The 12,695-nt window shown below is 34.3% G+C and overlaps 1 protein-coding gene across 2 annotated transcripts in view; it reads left to right on the top strand.

Annotated features, from left to right (window-relative positions):
• Positions 1-12,695, top strand: part of Erlin1 (ER lipid raft associated 1) — a 34,609-nt gene that overhangs the window by 8,908 nt on the left and 13,006 nt on the right. For both annotated transcript variants that reach the window (XM_046449896.2, XM_046449897.2), the window contains exons 6-9: positions 1,199-1,324; positions 2,108-2,181; positions 9,669-9,727; positions 11,935-12,026. In XM_046449896.2, coding sequence (XP_046305852.1) covers positions 1,199-1,324; positions 2,108-2,181; positions 9,669-9,727; positions 11,935-12,026 — 351 coding nt within the window. The remainder of the gene's footprint in view (positions 1-1,198; positions 1,325-2,107; positions 2,182-9,668; positions 9,728-11,934; positions 12,027-12,695) is intronic.

Genomic DNA, 12,695 nt, shown 5'->3' with positions numbered 1-12,695 from the left:
AACTTAGATCGCCAATTCATTTGGAAAATGATCAAGCCACATGATTTAGTCAGCAGTTATATATTGGTGGCCTATCCATCAATTGTGGTCTGGAATCCAGTTGCGTCTAATATCATACATGAGAAGGCCAGTGGGGCAAGTCTTTGTGTCTGAAGCCAGGCACAAAAAGCAGCCTGTTTTACTTGTTTAGTTGGTAGAACATAGATTCTGACGTGGTATATTATGTACTTTGGGGGATATTTCTGAAATTCTCTGGTTCTTAACTTCCTACTTTGAGAAATTAGGTGATTTTGGTTTTGGGTTTGGGGTTTGTTTGTTTGGCTTTTTGGTAGTGGTGTTTTTTTGTTTTTGTTTGTTGGTGAGAATTAAGGACTATTGTATGTAAATTGCCTGACATTGAGTCTAGTATAGTAATTAGTCTAGTATAGTAATTCTCTTTTAGCCTAGTGTTTTGTTTGGTTGGTCAGTTGGGGGTTTTTTGTTTGTTTGTTTGTTTGTTTGTTTTTCCTTTTTGAAGTACTGGGAGTTTGCATAGGACCTTGTGGTTTTGCTAGGCAGGCAATCTACCACTTAGCTACATACCCAACTTTTTTTTTTTTTTTTTTTTTGAGACAGGTTCTCACTAGTTGTTCAGGCTATCCTTGAACCTGAGATTCTCCTACATCAGCCTCCTGAGTAGCTGGTATTATAGGCATGCACCATTGTTCCTGACTTAGGCCGGTGTCTTTTTTTACAACCTTTGTAAACTGCTTACAAAATGATCTTTTGTAGCTGCTATCTTCTTTTATTCTCATTATTCCTTAATTAATTCAGTCCCTCTTTACCTTTTGGCTAAACTTTTTCTAATAATCATCTTATACTTTTCCTCCTTTTCAATTCATCTTCACACTGCTGCCAAAGTACAAATCTGTGTCATGCCCTTACCTGAAAACTTTAACACTTACCTATTACTTCCAAAATAATGTACGTTTTCCTAAGTATAGAATTTGGGTTTTGCCTATTAGTGTTCTGAATGTAAGAATATCCAGAAAATTGAGCCCTATAAACCCATCAAGGTATGTGAGTTGTGTTTTGTTTTTACTATTTTGTTTGCACTTTTCTTCATGTATAATAATAATCCCTGTAACTTATCCTGGCGGATTTGAAGATACCTGGGTTATTGTTGTATGAAACAAACATGGTCGTACCTTTCCTTCAGTGTTTGATATCGTGAGGAACTACACTGCAGATTATGACAAGACCTTAATCTTCAATAAAATCCACCATGAGCTGAATCAATTTTGCAGTGCCCATACACTTCAAGAAGTTTACATTGAATTATTTGGTAAGTGATTTGTTTTAAATATGAAAATAGTCAGAAATTTTTTTAATTCATATCTTAAGTTAAAATTTCACATATAACTTGGTAGAGATCAGAAAAACTTAACTCACATACTGTGTATTCTGGGTTTTTTGTTTATTTGTTTGCTTTTTTTTTTTTTTTTTTTGGTACAGGGTATTGAACCCAGGGTCACTTAACCACTGAGCCACATCCCCAGCCCTTTTTTATTTTTTATTTTGAGACAGTCTCGCTAAGTTGCTTAGGGCCTCACTAATTTGCTGAGGCTGTCTTTGAACTTGAAATCCTTCTGACTTAGCTTCTAAGTAGCTGGGATTACAAGCATGCACCATCATACACAGCTGTATATTCTGTTTTTACTATGATATCTTACTAGAAACTCACTTTGTTGCTATCTTAATAGATAAATTGAGGAAATTTAGAATTGTGTTTGTGGGCTCCCTGAGGTAAATCCCCATGTTTGAGATTTGGTAGTAAAACTGACAGGATATAGTTGTTTATTATCCAATAAATAAGTTTATCCAACATTAATATAAATGATTTTATTGGATAAATTTAATTTGGGGGTAAACTTAGATTATTTGCTTGTCATCTTCCTTAATTTACTAATTTCTTTCACTTTTGTGCAAAAGGAAAAGTATTTTTGTGAAAGAATAATACTGTGGAAAATTTAGGTCTCATGCTCTGGTTTTGTTTTGCTATTAATACAATGCAAAAAAAAAAAAAATTGAGCATCATGAGATCTTTTGTTCTTGACTTCAAAAACAGATCAAATAGATGAAAACCTGAAGCAAGCACTACAGAAAGATTTAAATGTCATGGCCCCAGGTCTCACTATACAGGTAAGCTCTTTTCCAGGGAAGTTCTCTGGGAGTTTTGAGAGCTTTGAGTTTACTCCCCCTTTCAACTGATTATTTATAAAGCAGTTATTTAAATGAAGTGCCTTGGTGATTTATAGAATACCTTTCATTTTGTTGTAGCTTACCATGGGTGGCATTCTTTTATGATTCTTAAAGGGAACTAATAAGCTGAGGAAACAAAATTCATATTTATCTGTTTATCAAATTCATATTTTGTTTACAAAGGAAATAAAATTAATATTCTACAAGGAAACAATTCATATTTCTGCTATGTGTGAGGCATTATTAAGTATAGTAATTATAATTATCGGCGTAAGAGTAATCCTTACCCTCATTACCCTCAGTGAGATTATGTGTTAAAAAATTCAAGTCTAAGATTTGAACAACAATTGTAGACAAAAAAAAGATGTCACAAAGTTTATTTGATGAATTCATTGGACAGTTATTGCTATAATAGTTGAGAGGACATTCAATAAAGTATGCCTAATACTATAATAATTAATTTTTTTAGGTAAGTCAGGAAATTTTAATTTGAATTATATGGAGCAAAAGAGTGGAAAGGTATTTCAAGTGAGTGGGATGTTCTGAAGTAAAGCAAGGTAGCCAAGAATTTAGTGGTGGTAGTAGTGGTGGCATTGGGAGATAGGGTGGTGAGAACTTACACACCTACTTTTCTGAGTCATTGTGTTTTTAGCTGGTGGGTTTAAAACCATTAGTGAGTTATTATAAAAATCAATTTTATTGGATCATTTTAAATAAGAATAGGAAAAGAAGTCAGAGGAAAATAAATATCATGTAGCAAGTTAAGTATTCTGGGAAATTTTCATTTTATGTGTCTAGGAGTGGGTGATTATATTGGGTGTCAATGCAAAATGTGTTTCATACTCTGTCTTTGGTCAGTAACATTTAAAAGCCATTGCTATGGATCTAGATTTTCTGAGAAGTGGTAATGTGGCTTCTCTATTTTGCTTTCTCAGAGGCTCTAGGAGAGTTGTTGATTGTTGTGATGAACATTACTGCAGTTAAAGATTGCTATGGAGAGTGTGCATAAGTGATCATGTGTGTGCTTCTCACAAGCAAGACTGGAAGGGCAGGGTTTCTCTGTGGCCTCATTCCACAAATGACATAGCAGGTAAATTACCTGCTTTGGTGAACCACCAAAGTTAAGAGGTCATTTGAAAGGTAACTTTGCGCAATATTCTTGGTTTCTAGTCCGTTGTAACTTGGAATAGCTTTTTGATTTTAAAGATAGTTTTAAATGTGAATGTCAGAGATACTTAGGTTTTGACCAGATTGTTACTGTCATTTCTTTCATAGCTGCCTAGAATTCCTTGCTCTATATTACTTAGCCATTTCTCTGTTCCTTTTTGTTGTTGTTGTTACTGAGGCTTGAACCCAGGTATGCTTAACCGCTGAGCTACATCCTCATCCCTTTTTATATTTTTAGAGACAGGGTCTCACTGAGTTGCTCAGAGCCTCACTGTATTGCTGAGACTAACTTTGAACTCCTAATCCTCCTGCTTCAGCCTCCCCAGCCACTGGGATTACAGACATGCATCACCTCACCCAACTTCTTCCAGTTTTTTGTTTTTTGGGGGTTTTTTTTTGTATTAACAAATAGTAACGAGCATATGTCCTTATACATAAAGATTGTCTTAACAAAGTGACTGTACAAATCCATGTTCCTGTCAGCAATTTATGCAAATACTTATTTCCCTATGACCCCACCATTATTAGAACCAATCAAACATTCTGGTTTTGTCATATGGATAGATGTGAAGTTATTTCTCTCTCTTCAATTTGCATTTCCTTGGTTATTAATGAGGTTGAGCATCTTCTGGTATTTTTATACTCTCTTCTGTCAATGCCTATTTTTCTGTTATGTTTATCATTTTCTTACTGTTTGTAGTAGTTCTGTATATACTGGATTTTTTATGCACACATTTTTATACATACATGTATTATAGAAAAAAGGTTTTAGGAAAAGGATGAACTGTAAAATGAAACTCACCAGTAATCTTAACTATGCAGAGATAACAGTTTGTTGTTGCAGATGCTTCTTAATACAATAGATTTACTTCATCATCACTTTTAATGTTTATATATAATGAATTTCTATAGTTTCAGTTGTTTTACTATTATATGCATGTTGCAGTGACTGTGCTTATGTATACACCTGTTAAAGTACCCCCATTATGATAGATTTTTTTAATATCTTTTTAAAATATTTTTTTAGTTGTCAATGGACCTCCATTTTTTTTATTAATACATGGTGCCGAGAATTGAACCCAGTGCCCCACACATGCTAGGCAAGTGTTCTGCCACTGAGCCACAGCCCCAGCCCCCTTATGATAAATTTTTAAAAGTGGAATTGATGAGTCAAAGTGTGTGCCCTGTTTTGGAGCTTGACATGTATTGCCAGTTGCTTTTCAGAGAAGTTTTAGCCGTTCCTACTCTCGTCATCGGTATTAATGGGCTATAGTTTCTATTTGTTTTTGTGTTTAGACCCAAATAATTAGCAGATGCTTTGGGGAAGATTTACATAATAGTTTGTATTAATTATTGAGGTTGAATGCCCTAGGGTATGTATTGTCCACTTGCCTTTCATTTGTGAATTATTTATTGTTTTTGCTCATTTTTTTAGTTACATTTTTCTAATTGATTCAAATACACTATTTTTATGGGAGGTTTTGTTTTTCTATTTTGAATTAATGGAGATTGAACCCAGGGCCTTAGACATGTTGAGTAAGCATTATACCACTAAGCTACATCCCCAATCCTTTTTATTTTTTATTTTAATACAAGGTCTTGCTAAGCTGTCCCAGCTGACCTCAAACTTGTGCTCCTCCTGCCTCAGGTTCCTAAGTAGCTGAATTAATTATAGGCATGTGCCACCACTTCTGCTGTAGCTCTTTTTGGTGTATGGTTTTTGTTTTGTGGTGCTGGGGATTGAACCAAGGGCCTCACACATGCTAGGCAAGTGCTCTACCACTAAGCTATATCCCTAGCCCTGAATCTTTTTTAAAAATGTACTTTTTCCCAGGTTTTGGGGGTTTTTTTGTTTGTTTTTTGTTTGTTTTGGGGTTTTTTTTTTCCTTTTTTTTCATTTTTCTTTTTCTTTTCTTGCTTTGTTTTTGCCATTTCACTTTTTTTCCCCTGAAATTTTGAAGTTTTAAACTTTTACATAGTGATTTAGTGGTTTTCTTAATGGAGTCTTACTGGGCTGGCATGCTTGATACCTTTCACCACTTTAAAAGTATAGACATTTAAATTGCATCAGAAATTTCAAAATTTTTATCTAATTTTACAGTTATATTCTTAGATTTCAATCTTTAATTTGTCTGGAATCTATTTTGGTGTCAGTTATGAGATAGGGGTCCATTTCCACTCCAGACTAGGGGGGTGGCAACAGTAATTACTAATTTATCCTTCCATGTTCTCCCTTCTTTGAGTGATATTTGTATTATATGCTAAATTCCATTATATACAGGTATCTTTTCCTGAACTTCATTCTGTTTATAGATCTATTCCTATTCTTTTATTAGTTATTAAGCCCTTGTTTGGTCTTTTTTTAAACATCAAATCTACATCTCTTCTGTTTTTTTTCTTTCTTGTTGGCTAATGTAGCTCCTTCCTCTAGGACTACTCTAGAAGTGTGGGAGTCGTCTTTGACAATCCATTGCCCTTAACATCTAATGAGTTCCCATGTTCTGTTGATTCTACCATCAAAATCCATGTAAGACCACCTGCTCCTCTGTTTTTTCTGCCCCTCCTTAAACCAAGACACCGTTTCTTGCCTGAACCAGTAGCCTTTCTTCTTTTGCCTAATTTCACTTTTTCCCTTATCTATGTCATATTCTATAGATAGCAAGAACGATCTTTTAAATTTGTTTAATATATTTTTGTTCTTATAAAAAGTTATTGAATGAAAAACATGTAGCTTTGTAATGCATTCTTAAAGTGGAAAACAAGGTCTCCATTGTTTTGGTTGCTTTTGTCTTCTTTTAAAATAGTTTCTTACAGTAGTTAGTTGCAATACATTTTTAGAACTTCAGGTCTATTTTTCAACCTTTTTTTTAATTTTTTTTTTAAGATGTTGATAGTCCTTTATTTTATTTATTTATTTATTTACATATGGTGCTGAGAAATGAACCCAATGCTTCACACTAGGCAAGTGCTCTACCACTGAGCCACAACCCTAGCCCCATCAACCTTCATTTTTAACACATTACCATGTGGTTGTGGTAATTCAACTTTTTACTCAATTTTAAAATCTGGTAAGATATATCATCTACTTAGAAACAAAGGCTTTGATATTTTTGCCAGATGAGTTTTCATTTTTTATAATTTCAAGCTAGACCAGGTATCTAAATTAGCATTTAAGTTATAGGATTGTAGTCTATGGCTTTACTTGATCATATCAAGGCAAGGATATTTATCCTTTTTGTTTCTTTTAGAATTTCTGTGTTGGGGAGAAACTCTTCTTCTTCTTTTTTTTTTTTTTTTCGGTACTGGAGGTTGAACCCAACGTCACTTAACCACAGAGTCACGTCCCCAGTCCTTTTTATTGTTTTGTTCTTTTCAGATATACATGACAGTAGAGTATATTTTGACATATCATACATACATGAAGTATAACTTCCTGTTCTTGTGGTTGTACATAATGTGAAGTTAGACCGGTTGGGTATTCATATATGAACATAGGAAAGTTATGTCCGATTCATTCTGTCTTTCCCATTTCTATCTTTCCTCCCTTCCTTTCATTCCCCTTTGTCTAATCCAGTGAACTCCTATCCCCCCTCCCACTTATTGTGTGTTAGCATCTGCATATCAGAGAGAACATTCAGCCTTTGGTTTTGGGGGATTGGCTTATTTCATTTAACATGATAGTCTCTAGTTCCATACGTTTACTGGCAAACACCATAATTTCATTCTTCTTTATGACTGAGTAATATTCCATTGTGTATATATACCATTTTCTTTTATATTCATTTTTTGAAGGGCACCTAGGTTGGTTCCATAGCTTAGCTATTGTAAATTGAGCTGCTATAATTTTTTTTTTAACTTTTGAGACATAGTCTTACTAAGTCACTTAGGGCCTCGATAAGTTGCTGAAGTTGGCCTTGAACTTGCAATTCTCCTGCCTCAGCCTCCAGAGTTGTTGAGATTATAGAATATAGAAGTATGCCCCATACCCACCTGGCTGAGAAACTCATATCTTTTTAAAATTTTTATTTATTTATTTTAATTATGTATATATGACAGCAGAATGCATTTTGATTCGTTGTATACAATTGCAGCACAACTTTTCATTTCTCTGTACACAATGCAGCATCACACCATTCCACCATCTTTCCTGCCCCCCCCCCCACTCCCTTTACTTCCCTCCGTCCCCCTTGCCCAATCAAAGTTCCTCCATTTTTCCTATTGCCTCCCCCCCATTATGGATCAACATCCGCTTATCAGAGAGAACATTTGGCCTTTGCTTTTGGGGGATTGGCTAATTTCGCTTAGCATGATAGAGAAACTCATATCTTAGGTTAAATTAATAGATATAATGAATTTTAATGCTGATCAATTTGTAGTCTCTCTTTTAAAAAATTGTTTTAGAAAGAGAACATAGGATCACAGTTGATTGGTGGATTTATCCTATATCTGCAATTTTGTTGAACTCACCATCTCTAATAATTTTGGGGGTTAATTTTTGTAGATTTTTCAGTTATATAATTACACCAAGATAAAAATCTTGTTTTCCTCTTCCACAACCGAGTAAAGTCCCAAAGTCATCCTGTTTTAATTCTTCATATAGCACTCATAATTATGTGAAATTCTCTTACTTATTTGCTTTTTGTTGTTATTGTCTCTTTAAAATTTTAAATTCCATGACAGCAATCTTGCTTTGTTATTCACTACCATCGCCACAGTACTCATATCACTACTTTAATTTTTCCTTTTGCTATATTTATAACCTCATTTTTCTTCTTGAAAAACTTCTCTGGAAAAATTAGAATGGTGAAAATGATCATCCTTGGCATTTTTTTCCCTGTTATTTAATGGAGTGACTATTATATTCTGACTTTTTGGCTTAAAATTTGTTTATAATCCAGGGGTCAGTTTCAACATGTGCATTTCATTTCATCACCTTTTTGTCTCCACTCACTGTGTGTGTTTATGGTGTGAGGTAGGGGGTGTTTTGGTTGTTGTTTTCTCAAATTTCTTGTACAACTTACTCATGGTATCTGCTATAGCAGGTATTTGTATTTTCACATATTTGAAAATGTGTGAGGTTTCCCAGGATTGGCAAGCATGTGGTGTGTTATTCAAGACAGTCCTATTTTATGCTTTTTGTTATGTGGCTAAAAAGATATGTGACCAGTCAGTGTCTGAATTTAAAGCAGTGTGACGTGCTTCCCTCTGAATCATTCTTGTCTGTATTGGAGGTCATCTGTATGCCTGGAAGTCACATAATGAAATCTAGCATCTCAAAAATTCTGGTTCTGAATTTTTATCTTCTAAATATCTCCACTGAATGTCCTTAAGAACTCACATGCCTTACCTTCAGTGTGTGATGGGGTTTTTCCTCACAGCACTAGCTTCTTATAGTGTTCTATTATAATTCTTATCATTAGTTATGAGAGTCCTCAAAATTACAGATTTGACTATGCTTTGTATAGGAAATTCTGGTTTCCTTAAAAGTGTTTGAAGCCTTCTTTTAAAATACTTGTGTTTAAAAGCAAATAGGAAGCTTTTGAGAGATTAAGTCCTTGGTGTATAAAGTCAGCCTTCAAAAAAACAAAATAGCACTTTTCATGTATATAATTATGTCAGAGTATACTCTGATTAGAGAAACCAAGTGTCTAGGAAACAAGGTCCACAAAGACTGGTAGACTTTGTTCTGAGGCTCCAAGAAGAAAGAATATAAGCTGTGAATTGCTGTTATCCCTCAGCTATTGGGCTATGTATTTATAGCTAGTACTGAGTGATTGCAGTTTTAGGAAGTGATAATAAGTAACTGGCTTATTAGACACTGTATTAAATTGTATAGACTGACCTCAGTTTTTAGTTTGTTTTTGACTGTTTCTAATTCGTTCAATTTTAGTCTTGTAACTTTGCCTTCCTTCTGTTTCTTTGGTTTGAAAGTTTGAAAAGAAAAGCAAAACTAACCAACTAAACAACTTTGTGAACATCTGTTAAGGGGAACCTTTTCCCTCAAGGAGTTTATTTCTCTAGTGGGTACAGTGGTTTTTCTCCTGTAGTTAGTAGTTTTTTAAGAAAACTAGAAATAGCTTATCTTTGATTCTTGGTGTGATAGCATGAGAAATAGCTTTTCCAGTAGGATCTCTGCACCTTAGTAGGCAGCTATGTTATAGTTGTTTTATTAGTACGAATTGGGGAGCTCTTCGATAGAAGATTCAGTGTGAACATTTATTTTTTAAATATACCTTTGTTTGTTTACTTTTATTTTTTAGGCTGTGCGTGTTACAAAACCTAAAATACCAGAAGCCATAAGAAGAAATTTTGAGTTAATGTGAGTAACAAGCATGGGATCCTAATATTTCTATTTAGAGCTGTCTACTTACTGATACAACAGTCCAGATGAAATACATGACATAATAGAGTTGGGTTGGGTAACTGTCTATTACCTATACATTTATCTTAGTAATATTGCCAGTTCTCATGTCTTAATTCCAACTAGACTCTTTCTAGTTTTCTCTTTGTGTATAGACATTTCAGAAGCAGTCTTAGTTACTAAAGATGCAATTTGCTGTGGAACTCTTGGTGAAAACCTAAGGAGCTGTAATCTGCATATGAATAATATCTTGAATTAAATATTATAACAGGAATGAAAGTCCTAGCTATTAAGGTGAAGAGAGTGCCCATATTTTGTTATCTTATTGTAATAATAAGAAAAGAATAGACACCTAGTTAATATGAAGTTTGGTTTTTCCATTGTATGTGGCTGTGTATCTAAAATTAGACCTGAATCTTTTCAGTTTATCTCTGGGGAAGCTTTGCTTGAATTGACAAGGCTTCCCTAGTCTTTTATGTTCCCAGGATTGTCTTGGAATGAGAAGTTACTTGCTTGATATGAAATTAAAGATTTTAGAGGGTTCCTTTTAATGGGAACACTTACTGCATTTGGAATGACAGTATTTTCAGATGATAGATCCTGAAGAGAAAAAAACAATGGTCTTTAGAGAATTTGACCATTAGGAAAAATATTAAATGCTAGGGAAAAAATAACTATAAAAGTTAATAATACAGCAGATGTATAAATACAGGTGATCAAAGGAGTAATAATGCTACTTTTGAGTTCTTTTTATTTCTAAGTCTATCCTCTGTCATAGAATTTTATTTTCCTTCTTTTTCGTTGTTAAAAATAAATACTTTTAAGGTTACCAGGCTGGATAGATCATAGGTTTGAGCCACATGTAGAAAAAAAAAAATGTTTACTGAAGGCTCCAAATATGATTATTTGGAGCTTTTAATTAAATTTAAAGCCTAAATTATTAGGCTTTAAATATGATTATTTCTTGTGATTGAAAGATAAATGTATTTTCTTTGTATTTTATTTATTTATATATCTACTTATTTCTTTTGTGTGTGTGTGTGTGCGCGCGCGCGCAAAAAGAAACCCAGGGCTTCTCTTATGCTAAACTACACTCTACCCCTTAACTGTGTCCTCAGATCCAAATATTGTATACTTTTTGTCTTCAAATAACTCAATTTTGGGCTGGGGTTGTGGCTCAGAGGTTGTGGCACTCGCCTAGCATGCATAAGACACTGGGTTCGATCTTCAGCACCACATAAAATAAAATAAAGATATTTTAAAAAAATAACTCAATTTTCAGAACATTGTGTCTTTATCAGTGTTGGCATGAGGAGAGGGGGAACATGTCTTGGTGTAAATGCTTTACAGATAATTCTGGGTCTTTCTTAATTTTTTAAACAATGGAAATTCCAGAATTAAAAGCTGTGTTGGGATTATATAGTCTAACCTCTTACCTAATAGTAATCTTTTTGTAATACCATTTCTGTCATGTGGTCCCACAGAGGCTACTTGTACATGCTTAGCAATAGGCTAGCATTTCCATTATTTGAAACTCAAATTCTTAGAAAAGTTTTCCTTACCTTGAGCCACAGTTTACTGCCTAATAACTGCCACCTGGCTATACCTTTTACCTATCAAATAGCACCACTGTACCTGGTGCCCAACTGAGGAGGACAGAGGCTCAAATCTAGCACCATCTGCTTGCTATTTGTGTCTGAGGAACCACATTTGCCCAGAGACTGGTGCCTTTTTCTGATTGACTGTGATGCTGTGTGGGCTAGCAGAAGGCCTAACAGAAGGAAAGCTTTTATGTACTTCCTTTCAGATCACAGCCCGGTACATGGCACAGTTAGAAGGAAAAAATTAGGCTGAGTTCTAATATTCTAATTTTTGTTTTTCTTATCTCTGGGTGACTTTGGACCAATCATTCCATCTTTCAACCTCACATTCATTTTAAGTAAATACCTGAACATACCCTAATGGACCCAAATATCCTTATTTGAAAAATGCTTCTCTAACTCATGGTCAAAATTACTATGACCACATCATAAGAGAATCATTTCCGGGGCTAGGGATAAAGATCAGTGTGAGAGTGCTTTCCTAGTATGCACAAGTCCCTGAGTTTAATCCCCAACACTGCAAAATAAAAATTTTTATAATTTTTATAATGTTTTGCTTTAAAGGGAGGCTGAGAAGACTAAACTTCTTATAGCTGCACAGAAACAAAAGGTTGTGGAGAAAGAAGCTGAGACGGAGAGGAAAAAGGCTGTTATAGGTACTTTGACTTATTTCTGAAATGAATGTCTCTAAGAATCTGTGCTATGAGTTGTCTTGTTCTTTGTTGGTCTCAAGTTGGATATTGAGAGGATTCAAATAAGATGGTATCATCTGTAGTGGAGAATTCTGGAAACTTCATTATGCATTCAGATGTCCTGAAGCCTTTGAAAGAAGGTGAAGCCAGTACTTAATGAAGTGTCTTGGCTCTCCATCATGTTGTTGACTGCTGCTGTTGTCTTTTTCAAGTGTAGTGAGAAGGGCTAGGGTTTATGGGCAGCTTTAATCTCTGGAGTAGAATTTTCATTTATTCAATTTAAGAATAAGGAAGTTTTTTGGCCAAATCTCAAGTTAGAGTATGTGTCCTTGCTGTTATCATGCACCAAGTTTTATTTGTATAGATAACTGCCATCTATGAAAGTACAATAGTATTACTTACAGCTCATTTTGAATTATATTGTAGGATACTGTATATTAGATTGCCTCTTTCGTCTACAGTTGATGCTGAGTTTAAGGACTTCTTTTTTTTAAGTAAATATATATATATAGATAGATAGATATAGATGTATAGATATATAGATCACTGTTTTCCTATATATATATAGGAATGTACAAAGAATATATAGGAAGTCTTAAAATTTTACCATATTTTAGCTAGGTGTAGTATGCA

The sequence above is a fragment of the Marmota monax genome, unplaced genomic scaffold, assembly GCF_021218885.2.
Source record: "Marmota monax isolate L192 unplaced genomic scaffold, Marmota_monax_Labrador192_F-V1.1 WCK01_AAM20220418_F8-fsc00004, whole genome shotgun sequence".
In the NCBI taxonomy this organism is placed as follows: domain Eukaryota; kingdom Metazoa; phylum Chordata; class Mammalia; order Rodentia; family Sciuridae; genus Marmota; species Marmota monax.
The sequence above is the reverse complement of the archived record's forward strand: the minus strand, read 5'-3'. Positions and strand labels throughout refer to the sequence as shown.